The sequence below is a fragment of the Trachurus japonicus genome, chromosome 17, assembly GCF_045865225.1.
Source record: "Trachurus japonicus isolate A0001 chromosome 17, Traja_1.0".
In the NCBI taxonomy this organism is placed as follows: Eukaryota; Metazoa; Chordata; class Actinopteri; order Carangiformes; family Carangidae; genus Trachurus; species Trachurus japonicus.
In genome coordinates this window covers 10,251,121-10,269,959 of record NC_140923.1, presented here as the reverse complement: position 1 = coordinate 10,269,959, position 18,839 = coordinate 10,251,121, and the positions used below count along the sequence as shown (strand labels likewise).

General features: G+C 41.6%; 1 protein-coding gene across 1 annotated transcript in view; it reads left to right on the top strand.

Moving 5' to 3' along the window:
* Positions 1-18,839, top strand: part of LOC146970109 (contactin-associated protein-like 4) — a 137,067-nt gene that overhangs the window by 174 nt on the left and 118,054 nt on the right. The window contains exons 2-4 of the mRNA XM_085804619.1: positions 3,304-3,497; positions 8,647-8,794; positions 13,178-13,387. Coding sequence (XP_085660745.1) covers positions 3,304-3,497; positions 8,647-8,794; positions 13,178-13,387 — 552 coding nt within the window. The remainder of the gene's footprint in view (positions 1-3,303; positions 3,498-8,646; positions 8,795-13,177; positions 13,388-18,839) is intronic.

Genomic DNA, 18,839 nt, shown 5'->3' with positions numbered 1-18,839 from the left:
ACTCTAGTCCAGTTTGGTTTCCTCAGTGCTGCATCTCCTTCTTCGCAGCAGCTTCATCCATCAGACCAGAACCTCTGTTGCGTGAGTGTCAGCCCCTCTGGTCCACAGCTGTAGAACACGGCTTTAGCTTCCTTCAGGTCGGGGGAGTCAGCGGCTGATGTGTGTGTGTGCTCTGACTGCTTCAGTGGCCGCGCTGCGTCTTTGCATACAACTCGAGCATCGTGGCGAAGACTCGGCCGAGCTTGAAGGTGAAACATTCAATTTAACAGTTGATCAATGTTCAGTGCATTCGCTGAAAGAGCTGCTGCCAGGTTCCCCGGCGATTCCCCTGTTTGTTACTGTGTACAGGGCCACACGTGGAACCAGCTGTTGTGTTGTTGTTGTGTGCCGAAACCGCTCGACCTCACAAAGCGACGCAGAAAAATGTCTGACAGCCGGAAAAAAAGGTTTTCTGGACCCGACGGGCTTCAAGTCGTGACTCCAGCCTTTAGACCAAAGTGGAGCAAGCGAGCACCTGGAGGCTTATGATGATAAACTCTGTTTGCTGCTTTGCCTCAGAATGTGAGCCTCCCGCTGGGAAAACCTAAAGCGAACAGCAGGATGGTAACACGAGGACAAATGGTATTTACACACTTTTTTTTTGAAAATGTTTTACAATGGGCCTATCAGTGTCCAGTATTTTGCTCAATATGGGCGGTTGTGTGTGTTTATGCTGTGTGAGCTCAGTGGGATATAGGTGTTCTACACTAGAGTCCATCTGGTGTTGGAGCTCTGAGGCGTCGCTTCGGCCTGACGAAGCACTTTCCCACACACATGCAAACTGAAAGAGAGAGAGAGTGAGAGTCTGGCTCTCTGGCTCTTCTCTTCTGAAGAGGAGAAGCCACTGAGTTTGCAATTTAAAAAAAAAAAATGTTTTTACTTTTACAGCCCTGCAATGAGTGTGATCAAAAAAAAGTGGTTTCAATGGAAGTCTATGGCCTCTAGGGGGTGGAATTTTGGAAAAACTGAACCTACAAAAAACTAATAATGCATCAGAATCAGTTTTGTTATTAATCTTTGACATATCCTAGGGTCTGATTGATACCACGTTAAAAATATTTCGCCTCCGATCATTGTTTATATTGAAAATCAGCAATTTTCTGTCTTTTTTTTTTTTTAATTGCTAATAAAAATATTAACCCCCCCCCAACATACAATATTTAGTATTTTTGGAAAGAACAGAAGTTGACTGAAAGATCTGTGAAAAAAAATAAATAATAATATATATATATATATATATATATATATATAAATAATATATATATATATATATATATATACTCATTTTTAGAGCAGATGGTTAATCAATAACTTCCTCCACAAGCTATAAGGCCAAACTATAGAAAGCTACACAAAGGCCATGTCAGCGATCTATTAAGAAACTGAATTTTTATTTAAACTAACCAACATATTTACACGTCTCTTTTTATTTTCCTCATCTTATTGGCTCGGTGTACACAACCGGTCGATACGATACAACACGGCTCTTTAGTGTTGATATGTAACATGGAGAAGGAACCCGCCGGGCCACTGTAAAACCAATCAATGCTTGGCACCGCAAACCTCTCATTGATGATATTTTATATAGCAGAGGGGTGCAGACTTGCAGGCAAACTGTAAAACTGATCAATAGCTCAGGCCACAGCCTCTTAGTAATGCTATATTTGGAGAAGGATGGAAACGGTGATGTTCAGCTGAACAATGCATGGGTCTCTCATTCATGTTTTGTTAGGGAAATAATAATAATGATAAGGTGGCACGATGTTAAAGACTAAAACTGACAAAACATTTCAACACGGATGCCAAAGAGCAGAAACTGATCAGTTCACTAACCTGTGAACTTGATGCACTGACGGTGACACTTGTGGACCTTTCATCGTCAGGTTAAATTTCATCCAGTTTTCGCTCTTAACCGAACATAATGCAAACTAATGATACTAATGAGTTACTATCTGATACACTGATAGACTTTCATCAGACCATCAGAGCTGCAGGATGACTTTTACAATCCAAGCCACCTGTATGTTTTATTGACAGTGACAAAGGTCATTAAACATCACTTAAAATTGATTGTTCCATTTAACCGCCCCTTTTTTATTGTTATTTTATTTAATCTTAATCCCATTCATACATTTTGAATGTGTAGAGAGAAAGTTGTACCACTGCATCTCATTGTGCAGGTCATTTCTGTGTGGTGTGGTGTGAAGGTTACGTAACGAGGTCACACAAAGAAAGTTGCTCATCCAGACTGTCGGCTCAACATCACTGCATGCAAAATAAAATGAAAGTCTGACAACAAAGTATGAAAAGTTTTGGAGGCAAAACTGTTCAGATTTGGTGAATGTTGGTTGACATTCTTTTGAATGTTTTTTTTTTTATTATTATTCAATGGACTCATGATGGAAATTCCTCCTCATGCTCTGTGTCTGAAATGACGGTTCAGTTTAACACAGGAGAGATCTGACTGCCTCGGATTCTTTACAGTCACTTTTCTATATGATATAACAACTATTTGAAGGACAAATTACACAACAAACAAACAAAATGTGATATTAGTAAAGACTTAAGGTTGTGCATTCAATTCAAACACACACACACTTATTGTGACATTAAAAACTTCGATGTCATTTTAACTAGGGGTGGGCAATATATCGATATGGCAATATATCGCGATACTTTATATGCGATATCGATATTCAATATTTAAATATCGATTTTTTTTTATATATATATATTTTTTGGCTTTTGATGCTTTTATTGATAGTATAGTTGAGAGAGACAGAGAGAGGGGGATTGAGGACTGTAGCCTCTACATGGGGCACCTGCTCAACCTCCTGCTCCACTCGACGCCCCTCAATATTGATATTTTTTCAAATAATAAATCATGTTTCAGACGTAAATCCAGTCCGACTTCCCCACCTCTGCTCCGCGAGGTGTCACTGTACTGCTGCCTCAGACAGTGTGTGTTGTGCACTTGTATAAAATGGCATGGATAATTTGAATTACATTGTTTTGACTCAGTTTGTCCCATAAATTATCACTATCATCTGATGTACATACAACTCGGATTTTAAGATGCATAATGCCTTTTACATTTTTAAGTGAACTATGTAGAATATCGCAATATATCGCAAAATTTGGATATCGCAATATCGTATCGTATCGTGACTCAAGTATCGTGATGCGTATCGTATCGTGAGGTCCTTGGCAATGCCCACCCCTAATTTTAACCCTTTCTTTCTTTAACTTCCTGTCTCTCTGCAGGAGCTGGAGGTTGGTCTCCTCTCAGCTCAGACCGGTATCAGTGGTTGGACGTCGACCTGGGCGAGCGAACCAAGATCACCGCCGTGGCCACCCAGGGCCGCTACGGCAGCTCTGATTGGCTGTCGTCGTACCTGCTGATGTTCAGCGACACGGGACACAACTGGAGACAGTACAGACAGGAGGACAGTTTAGGGGTGAGTGCTGTTAGTAGGAGAAATAAATATTATTAAAACTGAGCTGCGATAAAAACCAAAGTCAGATGGAAAAAGTGTCTGTTTAACAGCCGTATTTCCGCTGCTTGAGGTCGCCTGCTGTCGTTTCCTTGGGATAAATTATTAGGCTGCATTTTAGTAATACATTTCATTTTATTTCTTTGCACTGTCTGTCTTTCTAAACACAGTCCAGAACTGAGTTTGTTCAAAAACAACAGAGAGTGATATTCTAATAGTTGCAAAAGGTTCTTATATACAAGACATGGGTAGAAAAAGACAAATCCCTCCGTCTTCTTCAGAAGCATTTGCAAAAAGTGTGTAAGCAATCGGCAAAAACTGTAACTGGGTTAGGGTTAGTGTGCAGTAAGACCTTTTTCAACTAAAAAAAGAGAGTACTTACGTATTATGTTATGTATTTGTTTTATTAAGCAGGAAATCAGATGCTATTGCAAAGTGTTTACTCAGAGAAGTTTACAGTAGATTCATATAAATAAATAACTCCATATGAACATATGTAGAGGAAGGAGACTTTTCTCTTGGGAGTATACTGTACGCTCTATTTGAGTTCCACTACAGTGAACACAGTTCTCATGTTCTCGTCTGTCTCTGGAAAGCAGCATGAAGTTAAGTCTGCAAAATACAGGATGTACAAACACCTATGTGTTTCTGTCATTATTACAGAGCTATAATACAGACTACTGTCTCTTTATTCACCTTAGCACTGACAGGACACTGAAGGTGTAAATTATCTGTAACATCAGGACACATGAAGTCAGAGCCTCGTCAGACGACAGTAGAAATGCTTTTATTTGAACTATTAAATAAAAGTGAAACAGTAAAAGGAGAGAAGTGTGAGACCAGACATCACTCAGGTTCATTACAGTTCATTCTCCTGGACTATTACAGTCATATTTACTACTGATCTGCAGGGATCAGCCCGTCCTGCAGAGATAATCACAGCCATCAGGAGCCTTTGACTCTTCATTAATAATGTATGAACACATGAAAGAGCTCTGCTGACTCTGTTGGACCTGTTGCCAAAACCTCTTCTGCTGCTGTTGACAGACACAGAGCAGCCGACAGTAACCCTCAGACTGGACGTCCTCCTCCTCTGCTAACGTCTTCAATCACTCTGTCTTCTTCATGGTTAACTTTGTCAATAGCACATTTAATGATTTGTATTTTTAATATGAATCGGAAAGAGAGGGACAGACTCAGTAAAAACAGAACATGCCAACATCAGTATTTAAGTCATAGCACTGTTACACCCCGCTGACAGACACTGCTATGGCTCGTTAGCCTCAGCTGTCCAATTGACCTTTCGCGTAAGCCCCGCCCCCCTTGGTTACTGTTGCTACGGCGGGCAAGCTTTCACTCCCAGCCATGCTCCTGGCAATATTTGGTATCGATTTCAAAGGAAATATCAGCAAATTGTTCTGAGATAATAGAGAGAAGAAGTCACACAGATCATTCATAGTTTTCAGTGACGTGACTCGCGCAGGAGGATAAAACATCTGTTCTACGACACGACTGGACAATGTACAGAGCAGCAGTAAGGGCTGGTCATTTTACCGTCTATCAACCCACCAAGACTTACGTCATCTCACTGGTCATGAAACGTTGTCAAACTGCAAGTTTTTGGGCGATTGTGAACCACATACAGCTTTCGCTGCTGTTTTTTTTCTCCCAGCGCTGTATCAGTCAGTGAAAGCAGTCCCTGCCCCAGATCCCTCGCCTAACAGCCCAGGTAAAAGCCCTAAAAGTACAGCTGTCATTTCGGAGGTGAACATATGGTTATCCCCATATTTACACTTGCTCAGGTCGAAAAAAAAGTCTGCTCGTATCTGAACATCTCTATACTGCTGCTGCCGCCGCCACCGCCGTAGTAGCAGCAGCAACAACAACATCCTTCTCTACAAACAAATGTTTTTCGTCCTAGTCTCAAAATGTGTCCACAAAAGCAAACGTAATGACTCACTGCTGAAAGCTTGCCAGGCCTATAGTTACGGTTGCTAACGTAGGATTGGACAATAGCCGTTTGTGGGAGGAGTTGGCGAAGGGTCAATTAGAGGTGACATTACAAAATGTTGAGATTGTTTCTTAGCATCAACTTACATGTTATATCTTATTACTATTATATTATGTGATATTTGGTTAGTTAATAATTAGAAGTTGTGATCTCTTGCAAGTTTATTGTCGGGTTTCATCCACCACCGGCTCATGGCTCGGTAATTTGGTTTCTTTTTTTTTCAGTATTTTTTGGAGTTTATGCATTTATTTTGAATGGACAGCTGGAGAGAGACCGGGAGGGGTGAAAGAGAGAGGACTATAGAGACGTTTCTTACCTGTCCACAACCAAAACATGCAAAGAAAAAAAAATAAACATGTTATTTTGACCCAGAGTGAGCGTGGACACATCCAGAGTGAAACCTCGTGAGTTCAGAGAGGAGCTTTTCTTTTTTTTGATACGAGGCAATTTCCTGGTGTGAAGAGAAGCCAGTTACTGTAATCTCAGCTCTGAGGGTCTTCTCTGTCGGAGCAGAGAGCGACTTCTCACGGCTTAAAAACATGTTGATGTGACACTTTACATCAACTCTGCACAATCCCACTCACATGTCAAAGTGCTTATGAACTCCTGTGTGTGTGTTAGCCAGCTCAGAGAGAGAGGAGAGGAGATCAACCACAACATGCTGGTCCTCTGCTGTCAGCTGACTGGGCTGGAAACCAGTGAGGGGGAATTAAGATTTTATTTCTTCTTTTCCTTTGTTTCTCTTCTGTTAAACTCTGACAGGGGATAATGTCACTGTATCACTGCAGCTTCACTTTGAACTCATTCTCTTTCAATGTTTTGTGTAAAGAAATGACTGGAAATGAAATGAGTGCAGTGACCAGACCAACCCCTTCTTCTCTCTTCTCTCAGTGTCACTCTAACTTAAAATAACAATCCACCCCCAAAACTCATTATGAAAAAAAAGGAAATGAGTAGAAATAAGAAAAAAAAAAGTAATTCAGCTTCCATTGGTTCTTTTTTCTGTTTATGTGTCGTAATTAAAGTTATTTTGTTTATTAAAGAATAGTCAAAGGATATTTACTGTTACGGTTCAGTGTCAGCTTTATTATGAGGGGTCTTTCTTCACAGCTATAGCAGGATCTCTGTCAGGTTGGGGGGCGGATGCAAAAGCAGACTCAGGCAGATAAAGTGAATGAACAAAAAAGGGTTTTATTTACACTTAAAGGGATAGTTCAACATTTTGGCAAATTGGCCCATTGCCATAATCCCTATGGTTTTAGCAGTAGGTTTGTTACCTTTAATTATCGGTGCAAGCTATTTCTAGAACGGTGGAGCAGAGCCGTGAGCTGCTCAGAGCTACGCTACGGAGGCTCATTATGGGATTTCTTGGTTTCCCTCATCAAACTCATCAGATACACAATCCAACAACTCCACAACGCTCTGGTGGACAAGTTGTGAGCTGCACATTCACCACGCTATGAGATAATAACACAACGTTACCACACAGAGTTGTTTTAGAGGGAAACACAGAGACTGTTGATGAAAAACTGTCCCTGAAGGCAACGTGCATCAGTGGTTTTGCATGAATTTACCTCTAAAACGTTCAGATATTACAGAAAAAGCTTCACTGCTGCACAAATATAGAAAGCCATGTCCACACACAGTTATCACAAGTGTCTCTTTTCATCATACGAGCAGATCCAGCTCAACTCTCTGTCTCTCTTTCATGACTCCAGAGGAATTAATAAGTTAATTATGTGTCTAAGCTTTTATTGAGCAGTGGGAGAGCCGGTTGACCTGCATGTCAGCGTGGAGGGAGGGATGTAATTAGGATAGATGGCCAGATGGGAGAGATGGAGAGAGATGAGAGGCGCGATCCATCAGACGTTGGGCCCAGAGTCAGAGAGAGAGAGAGGTTCATCCTCCAGATCATGTAAACAGTTTATTGCTCATCAGGGGTATTTCTGACTGTACGTTATGAAAACAGTGTGGTGCTTTATCGCCACGCTGTGTCAGTCTGATCCAACACTTAATGATCACCTATTATTAGACCTGTTCAAGAAGATAAACGTGTGTATTCTTTGTCAAATATAAACATGGATGTTGAACAGGAAGTGAAGCATCCGTATCAAAAGATTTTTGAGACACTGGACCGAAGATGAAAGTGAGGAGGAAGTAGGGATTGTACAGAATCCAGGATTCGGTTTCGGATTCAGCCAATTTTTGGGCTTTTTGATGCAGTTCAGTTTCCGTCGAACCTCAGAACATCAAACCGAACCCTTCGCTTGTCCTCTAGCTTGATGCAATGCAACACAATGGAAAACAGGCTGACAGAAATTAGAATTGTTTTTGCGGTAACATGAGCAACACATCCAATAATACTTACAGGCAGATATTTTCTCTGCTCTGTGGAAATAATTTCACTTTTTTTTTTCTTTTCTTTCTTGCTTTGTATGAGAAAAAAATACTGAAGTCTGAATCCTGAATGACCTGAAGCTTAAAGGGATAGTTCAACATTTTGGCAAATTGGCCCATTGCCATAATCCCTATAGTCATAGCAGTAGGTTCGTTACCTTTAATTGTCGGTGCAAGCTATTTCTAGAACTCCGGCGCGCTGCCGCGAGCTGCTCAGACAGAGTTGTTTTAGAGTGAAATTCATGCAAAACCGCTGATGCACGTTGCCTTCAGGGGCAGTTTTTTCAAAAAGCAGTCTCTGTATTTCCCTCTAAAACAACTCTGTGTGGTAACGTTGTGTTATTATCTCATAGCGTGGTGAATGTGCAGGTCACAACTTGTCCACCAGAGCGTTGTGGAGTTGTTGGATTGTGTATTTGATGAGTTTGATGAGGGAAACCAAGAAATCCCATAATGAGCCTCCGTAGCGTAGCTCTGAGCAGCTCACGGCTCTGCTCCGCCATTCTAAAAACAGCTTGCACCGACAATTAAAGGTAACAAACCTACTAAATGTTGAACTATCCCTTTAAACGTTCGGTGATGTTTTGAGGTTTCTGTTCAAATGCAAAAAAAAAGAAGAAAAAAAAAAAGAACCACAAAAATAAGGATTGGGTTCATCCCTAGGAGGAACTAAGTAGTGACCAGTCCTTGTGTGTGTGTTTTCAGTCTTTTCCAGGTAACAGCAATGCAGACAGCGTGGTTCAGTACAAACTGCAGCAGCCGGCCATCGCTCGCTTCCTCCGCCTCCTCCCTCTGGACTGGAACCCCAGCGGGCGGATCGGACTGCGACTGGAGACCTACGGATGTCCTTATAGTGAGTCATCCCTCCCTCCTCCCTCCTCCCTACTCCCTATGTAGTGAATTCAATATAGTGACTCACTGGTCAAATAAAAAAACACTTTCGGACACTACTCCGCCGCACAGTTAATGACGTATTACGTCGCGTAATTAAAACGTTCCGACCGCGATTGTAACGGCCGGTGCAGGTACCATGGATACAACCATGGTAACGGCCGGTGCAGGTACCATGGATACAACCATGGTAACGGCCGGTGTAGAGGAGTAAAGCAATATATAAAGCGGTAATATATATGTAACGGATGTGCACTCACTCCACCCATAAAGGACGTGCTAACCAACCCGCCAAGTGGTTGTCAACCTCTTGGCGAAGAGGTTAGCATCGTCGCCTCCGGTGCGGGAAGTCGTGGGATCGAACCCCACCTAGGGCAGGCCGTGAGAAACACAGCGCAGAGGGCCAGATATGACATCGGCTACATATATATTTAAGCATCAAAGATGTTCAATCAAACCCACATAGTTTGAAACAACATTCAAAACACACACAGCCAGTGTCACAACTAAGCATAATGTCCGCTAGCTTAATGCTAACGTTAATGTAAAACACCATAGACGCGCTAACAGAAATTAGCCTCGCTATCCAGAGTCTGTGGTCAGTTTATAACGCTTGTTAGGAAATTTGCTCTGACGTTTGTTGTGGGAGTCTGTGGAAGCCGCGACCGGACAACTCTGGCAGCCTGAACACATTTATTGAGGCTGCTGCACTACTGCATTTATTTGGTAGCTACATCACTACTTCATTTATTTGGTAGCTACATCACTACTTCATTTATTTGGTAGCTACTCCGGTCACTACTGCATTTATTTGGTAGCTACACCGGTCACTACTGCATTTATTTGGTAGCTACACCGGTCACTACTTCATTTATTTGGTAGCTACACCGGTCACTACTGCATTTATTTGGTAGCTACAACTGCATTTATTGGTAGCTACACGGTCACTACTGCATTTATTTGGTAGCTACACCGGTCACTACTTCATTTATTTGGTAGCTACACCGGTCACTACTTCATTTATTTGGTAGCCACACCGGTCACTACTTCATTTATTTGGTAGCTACACCGGTCACTACTTCATTTATTTGGTAGCTACACCGGTCGCTACTGCATTTATTTGGTAGCTACACCGGTCGCTACTTCATTTATTTGGTAGCTACACCGGTCACTACTGCATTTATTTGGTAGCTACACCGGTCGCTACTTCATTTATTTGGTAGCTACACCGGTCACTACTTCATTTATTTGGTAGCCACACCGGTCACTACTTCATTTATTTGGTAGCTACACCGGTCACTACTTCATTTATTTGGTAGCCACACCGGTCACTACTTCATTTATTTGGTAGCTACACCGGTCACTACTTCATTTATTTGGTAGCTACACCGGTCACTACTGCATTTATTTGGTAGTGACCGCAATGCATGATGGGATATCTTGCTCCGGTTAGTGACCATCGGATGTTCACTACATTTGGCGGTGAATTGTGGGATAGATTCAGTCACTATATAGTGAACATTAATAATCACTAAACATTCAGCAACACTAAAACATGGCCTGGTCACTATATAGTGAGTAGGGGGTGATTTCGGACACAGCCATAGTTGTTGTTTTTTAATGATTTTATCAATTGAAGGGAAAGTTAGTTCATCTCTGTTTACATTACCACTGCGCTGAGTTTTAATTGGCTCCATCTCCGTCTGTTTACAGCCTGTTCCTGCATCGTTACACCAACATGTCATCTGTCACACCTTTTTCTCAGCGGTTTCATTTTTGTTATTGTGTGTATTTCATATTTTCATACATCAGGAAACACAAAAGGCGTCCTGCCAACTGTCATCATCTTCTCTACGTTTTAATTCCCACCTCCGTAATCAACACTTACAACTAAGTTTCACACCTTTCTTTCCCCCTTAAATCAGAAAACACATTGTTGTGAGTCGTTTAATTGGTTGCGTTTCCATTTACAGCAGATTTACCGTATTAACTCTTGACATCAACACAATGATCACTCAGTGTGGCTCAAGCAAACATATATGTTTAACTCCTTCACCTTCTTTTTTTGTTCAATGTTTCACAATAGATTTTTTATTTATATTTATTTTCCTCACTGTGACAAAACTTAACACATCACATCATCTGTCAGCCGTCAGCCGTGTTGAGTGAAGATTAAAAGCCATTTCACACCGGATGCATCACAGATAAATGGCAGGAACATATGGAAGGACGTATACTGTGACGCATGTGAAAGATTGTTCACTCACAATTATATGAATGGTTTTACAGCATGATGGGACAAGATGAGATGATGATGATGATGCTGAAAGCCAATTATGTTCAAGTGCAGTGATTTTGAATTTAATGTTGGATGACGAGGCTGCACAGAGATGAGGACGCTTCAACACGTTTCTCAGTTTGTTTAGACAAGACAAGCACGTGTGTGATGGTCAGAGAAACATCATAGTTTGGTTTCAAGTGACTGTAACCAAGTGCTGCCATAATGTTCAATAAGACTGTCAATACAAGTATAAAACTAAAGAAATATGTTGAAATATGTCTGAAAATATACTTGACACTTTCGTAAATGAACAAGATTTCTTTGTTATGTCGATAGAAGAGATGTTGACAGATACAAACTTTTAGGTCCAGTCCCATTTTAACCACTTCCACTCAATTTTTTACCCTGGCTAACACTTCTCGTGTACATAAAGGTACAGTAAGGTGTCCCAAATTCTTTTAAGAGCAAAGGGAAGTGCTTTTTTTAACCCTTAAAACCAGACCTTAAAGGGATAGTTCAACATTTTGGCAAATTTACCCATTGCCATAATCCCTATAGTCATAGCAGTAGGTTCGTTACCTTTAATTGTCGGTGCAAGCTATTTTTAGAACGGTGGAGCAGAGCCGTGAGCTGCTCAGAGCTACGCTACGGAGGATCATGGGATTTCTTGGTTTCCCTCATCAAACTCATCAAATACACAATCCAACAACTCCACAACAGTGAATGTGCAGGTCACAACTTGTCCACCAGAGCGTTGTGGAGTTGTTGGATTGTGTATCTGATGAGTTTGATGAGGGAAACCAAGAAATCCCATGAGCCTCCGTAGCGTAGCTCTGAGCAGCTCACGGCTCTGCTCCGCCGGTCTAAAAATAGCTTGCACCGACAATTAAAGATAACAAACCAAAATGTTGAACTATCCCTTTAAATTGGAGGTGCAGGTCCAGGTGCAGACTTTGAACACAGTGCAAGATGAAAAGCAGCAGAGTTTGCTGTGACTTTAGTATCTGCAGGCAGCAGGAACTTCACTGTGCAGTGACATCGACTGGTGTGTGTGTGTGTGTGTGTGTGTGTGTGTGTGTGTGTGTGTGTGTGTGTGTGTGTGTGTGAGTGAGAGTGTGTGTGTGTGTGTGTGTGTGTGTGTCCTGTGTGAGGCTCTGTGTACATTTAGAAATTTAAATCGATGTTTAAGTCACTCGCTGGTCTTTTAGGATTCTCAGGGTTCACAGTCGGGAAGTTCAGAAAGTCTTTACCCTTAATCTCTTCTTTACACACGCACACATGCACACACACACACACACACACACACACACACACACACACACACACACACACACACACACTGCTCACCTCACCTCACCTCACCTCACCTCACCACAAATCCCCAGTTACAGCGAAGGTATTACATTTTTATTTAATGTGCTGAACAGAATACAGATCCAGTTCTTCAGAGATTTCCCATCCAACTGTCCGTAACACACACACACACACGCACACACAAACACAAACACACAAACACACACACAAACAAAAACCATCTGAAATGTTTGTGTATTTTCTGTTCTATCATCTTTTAACTCATGAGTGCAATTGACGTCTATGGAAAAACATGTGAAATGAAATTTTCAGATGTCTTACATGTTTTTGAAGCCAAAATTAAAACGGATAAATCACTGTTTTTCTTGAGAGACTCTCATTCACAAAAATGCATTTTTCTCAGCTTTCTAGAAAAAAAGTGGTCTTTTTGGTGCAACCAGGCTCTATTCAGCTTAAGATAAATCAAGAATGGAACAAGGTACAAACAAATGTTTTTTTCCCTAGTTAAATAGAGAGTCTCCTCTTTCCTTTGAGCTGTTCGGTGTTTTCAGAGTCATAGTACAAAATATTCTCTGGGTCTTGTTATATTACTCAAAATGCCCCGAAACGCTGGCACACGGCACTGACCATTTTTTAAAAGGGCTGGCACTCAATGAGTTAACAACGTTCCTCAACAATCAAAGATTAAAACATATTTTTTTCACCTGATTGATTGAGTCCTTATTTCTTTCTCCCTCTGTTGTTCTCCAGACTCTGATGTGGTGAGTTTTGGCGGTGCTGGCGGTGGCGGTCTGGTGTTCAGCTTCAGCCCCGGCCCGAAGAGGACGTCCAGGGAGGTCGTCTCTCTGAAGTTTAAAACCCTGAGGAATTCTGGGATGCTGCTCCACGCGGTGGGACACGGAGGACTCGGCCTCAGTCTGGAGCTGCAGAGAGGAAAACTACAGCTGCTGCTCAGACCAGGTCGGTCACAACACACACTCACATGTGTTTATATATCTGCTGCAGCGGACCACAACAGGAGAATCTGTTCAGAGAGCAGCTTCATCTGGTCCCTATGCTGACAAGTCTGTTATTTATTTTATTTTTTAAACATATATTTATTGACATTTTGATTAAAGGGATAGTTAAACATTTTGGCACTCTCGTAAGAGTCTGTTATTATCTCATAGCGTGGTGAATGTGCAGGTCACAACTTGTCCACCAGAGCGTTGTGGAGTTGTTGGATTGTGTATTTGATGAGTTTGATGAGGGAAACCAAGAAATCCCATAATGAGCCTCCGTAGCGTAGCTCTGAGCAGCTCACGGCTCTGCTCCGCCGTTCTAAAAATAGCTTGCACTGACAATTAAAGGAAACAAACCCACTGCTATGACTATAGGGATTATGGCAATGGGCCAATTTGACTAAATGTTGAACTATCCCTTTAAGCTATACAGAGTGTACATTAACATATACAACACAAACTTCAACAACCCACCCACCAAGGATCTCGTCCATCAAGGTCCACAGAGAGAAAAAACAGGAAAAATAAATGAACAAATGGAATAAAAGAAAAATTAAGAACACATAGAGCCATAAAATCAAACACACGGTGCAACACCATAAAAAAAAGAATAACCAGAAAGAAAAATGCACAGTAGAGCAACAGCACCCAGACGATTACAGAGTCAGTAGAGCGATGAGATTCACAAGGACAGCGCTTCCAAGAAAATGCAAGAAAAGGCCCCAGATTTCATAGAATTCACAAAGTTTCTGTTTAATACTATGAGTTAGACACGATGATAAGTCTTTAAACCAATGACTAATAGGAAGACATGAGATATTTTCCCAATACATAGCGATTTTAAGGAGAGATTTTCAGGGTAGAGGCGTAAGATACAGAATTTAGAAGAGATAGGAATGGGTTTGGAAATCATTTGGGAAATTAGAGCCTTCTGTTATTAGAAGAAACGCCAGGTGTAAAAAAAAAAAGATTATATGGTTGACATTTTACAGGAGAAATGAAAATGTCATAGATAAACACATGAATGTCATTTTCCATCCTTGTGAATGACATTGTGGGTTTATTGGAACAAACACGTCTGTATGAGGCCGAAGACAATCTAAACCATGTGGAAGAACTCTAGATTGGTTTTGGTTGGGCGAGGTGGACGCCACACACACACAAATACACACACACACACACACAACCACACACACACGCTGCGATATGATTGGTTTAAATCTTGGCTCCCACTCTGCTGTCTAGTTACAGCTGTGATGGATGGTTCCCGTTTACTGTAGCATGTGTTGGGGCTCTGAGAGAGACTACATGCATGGTTTACTGTCTACACAGAGTGTGTGTGTGTGTGTGTGTGTGTGTGTGTGTGTGTGTGTGTGTGTGTGTGTGTGTGTGTGTGTAAACGGGGTTAAACCAGAGGTTGTCAGGCTGCCATGCTGAATCATCACCATATGGCTCTCTCTCTCTCTTTCCTCTCTCTCGTTCTCCATTTCAACACTTTCACACCACTTCTCCCTCCATCTGCTTCCTCCCTCCCTCCCTCCCTCCTTCCCTCATCCATCTTTTCCACTTTTCCTCTGAGTGGATCCAACTTCCTGCGGCAGAGAGACACAGTCCTACAAACACGTTGAAGTGATAGTTCAGGTTATTCGATATGTTGTGTGTGTGTGTGTGTGTGTGTGTGTGTGTGTGGACGAGCGACCATTCACAAAAATCATGTTTTCACCACTTTAGAGAAATATTCACAGAGAAAAAGCCAGTATCAGTTGAAGTGTGTTTTGAATGTAAAACTGTGGCACACACTCTGTTAGAGATCAGAGTCAGACAGAGAGCGTAGGTACACCTGTGTAATGGTGGAGAAAAAGTATTTCCAATAGAAATAGATGTAATTAAAATGAAGCCTACATTTGTTTGTTTTTTTCCCTCTTTGCTTTCTCTTAAACTGGAACTATGTCAGACTTCTACCTTTAATTAAACAGCTTCAGAGTTATTGTGATGGTTAAATGACTTGTTACAGGGAGAATGGAGGCGCTCTGCCGTCTTGGCCCAAAAAAACAAAAACCTTTTAAGATCAGAGCCTCTGACCCGGTGTCCCAGATCTCACAACCACGCCCCGTAATCTGCAATCTCTCTTCTTGTTACCCACCTCAGTAGACATTAGGGGTGGGAATCTTTTACTATCTCACGATTCGATTCGATTCTGATTTTTGGGGCTACGATTTGATTCAGAATCGATTTTTTCGATTCAAAGCGATTTGATTCCTAATGATTTCTGCTTCAGTCTGTCGGTGTGAAAGGATCCTCATGATCTACTCCAGTCTGCTTTACAAGACAGAATGACTAAAGTGTCTTTTTCACATTTATTGAGTTTTAAACATTTATCCATGCTTAGATGGAATTGTTGAAACTGTTGCATAAAAGCAATATCACATATTGCTTAAGTAACAAAATTAAAAGTGCCTCTTTATTTAAAAACATATAGTGCAGTTAAACATGCTGCCTTTTAAATTCTAAGGAAACGGAGGCCGACAGCAGCAGATTTGTTTCATTTTTTTTATTTTTTAAAATCGATTTTGGGACATTTTATATCGATTCTGAATCGTATTAAATGAGAATTGCGATTCTTATGTGAATCGATTTTTAGGCACACCTCCAGTAGACATCGCTCCATGGATTGATTTCTCGCTTCACTGAAAACAAACGCACATGGTCAGGAGGGGAGGGAGGAGGACAGTGAAAATTGTCGGTGCAAGCTATTTTTAGAACGGCGGAGCAGAGCCGTGAGCTGCTCAGAGCTACGCTACGGAGGCTCATTATGGGATTTCTTGGTTTCACCTCATCAAACTCATCTAATACACAAGCGTTGTTGACATTTTCAGATTCATTCACGTCTCTTCTTTCGCTGCAGCATTGCTGTGTTCGATAAACCACGACCACGTCGGCCAATCAGACCTGAATGATTTGATCTAAATGACTCTGTTAACTTCGTGTGTCAGTGTGAGGCTCAAACACCATGCAGAGAGGATGAAACCAGCACCATGTTGAAAACGTGATCAACTAAAAGGTCGTGGAGAGCGACTGCAGCTCAGTCAGAGGAAATGAAATCCAGGAGTCTTTTCTCTCCTTGTTTCTCTGCCTCTCTGAACTCGTTACTTTATTTATTTCATATCGGAGGAGGAAGAGGAAACCTTCCTCCTGTTTCAGCTCCTCGTCTCCACGCCGGGTGTTTTGTTCTCCTGGATGTGAGAAATACAATTCTTCACCCTTTTCTCTCTCCTCTTGTTTTCACGGTCGGATTCGCTTCATCTTTCTTCTCTCGTTACTTGTCTCCACTTTTCCTCTTTCTCTTCCTCCTCGCTCTGTGTTTTCCTCTCCACCTCTCTTTCTCTTTTTTTTTTCATTTCTTTCTCTCTCCACATCGGCTACATAGGTTACTGGTTGTGTAATTTAAGTCGTCTGTTGTGTGCACCGACCCTGCTCCTGCTCTGCTACAGTAACACCAACACATCCAGGACTGAACCCAAACATATTGCAGTTTGCTTTATGAGGCACAGAAGCAGCAGCCAATCAGGAGCTGAGCTCTTTGTCCAGTCGTCTGCTCACTAAACTGATAAATGAGGCCAAGTCTTGTATTAACATTTATATCCTGAAGAATATTTTGTCAGTTTTTCATCATATCTTTTTTCAAGTTAGATGTTTTTTTTGTTTTTTTCGCAACCTTGGTGTCCTCAGGGCAAAACCAGGATCTTTGCTCAATGATGTACTATATATCTATATATATTTTACAGTGAAAAGAGCTTTTCACTGCCAACATGAAGCACCACTCAGTCTGCCTGTTGCTGTCTGACTCTAAACAGCTGTATAAACATGCTGGTGTTTTTTTTTTGAAGATTTATGTCTGCTATTCAGAGCCATCCCCTCTCCTCTCTGCTTTACATTCATCACCGTGTCAGGGTCGTGTAATGTGTCTTTGCTGGTTCATAACTCAGCTTGGTCCTTTTCTGATACCTCAGTCATTTTAAGAGAAAACATACTGTACATGCTGAGGGTTGATCTGAGTCCCAGTGAAACAAAACCTCTATGTAAGAAGGGCGGGACCTGTGTTGTGTACTACTTACTGTACATAATCCTTTCCAACAGTAAGAGGAATCTGTCATTTCAACTGGGGTAATGTTACAGTATGTTGGATAGAAGTAGTAAAAATTGATGTTCATCCTGTGAGCTGCTCAGTGAACACAATGGAGGTGAACGGTCCAGGTCCCCTGTCCCTCATCAAACTCATCAAATACACAATCCAACAACTCCACAACGCTCTGGTGGACAAGTTGTGACCTGCACATTCACCACGCTATGAGATAATCATGTATACAGTAATTGTGTAACATTACAACGCACAGAGCAAATACTCAGAACTACTTGCGCTTTTGAAATCCCTCCGCCCAGCAGCCGTGTCTGGAATGTAGTTCCGGCTGCATTTCCCTCTAAAACAACTCTGTCTCATAATGTTACATTATTATTTCATAGCGTGGTGAATGTGCAGGTCACAACTTGTCCACCAGAGCGTTGTGGAGTTGTTGGATTGTGTATTTGATGAGTTTGATGAGGGACAGGAGACCTGTACCGTTCACCTCCATTGTTTTCACTGAGCAGCTCACGTCTCTGCCCCGCTGATCTCAAAACAACATGCACCGATAATTAAAGGTGATGAACCTACTGCTATGACTATAGGGATTATGGCTATAGGAGAATTTGCCAAAAATAATGATGAACTATCCCTTTAAGGGGAGCCCAGACTGACAAATGCTTCTTACAGAACAACTGAAATGTCTCCAACAGCAACGACACGACAACATGCAGAGATTTTTTAATTTGACATCACAACGAGCCCAGATGTCATCACACTGCACCGAGACCACACACAGTTTGCTGCCAAATTTGCTTTTTCAAACTGTGTTTAGAGTTTGTAGCTGATGACAGAAACTCCTGATAAAGGCCTTGTGTAGGCCTAGTGAACAGCTGTAATGAAACTGTAGACAGGAAGTGAGTCAGTCTCATCAGAGGGTAAGAAGAAGGCAAACACAATCAGTCTTAAAAAAAAGTGTTTTAGTCATTTGCAGCATTTTATCTGTTATTTATCTTAGATTCTGCTGAGCGTGCTCGCTCTCCTTCATCAGCAGACTTCCTCCCATCGTCCTGATTCACAACCGCTCTCTGACTCTCTGGGTTTTTTTGGGGTTTTTTTTTTTGCTTTCGAGGCGCTCCAAGCTCCTCCAGCTAACTTGTCTTAGAAATGTTCTGCATTTAAATATTTCCGTGCGCGCTCGCGCTCTGAAAATAAAAACATGTTTTGATTTTCTTTAACACCCTGTGACCTTCCCTCTGAGCCAGAATCACACTCATCTTTACATTTTTCA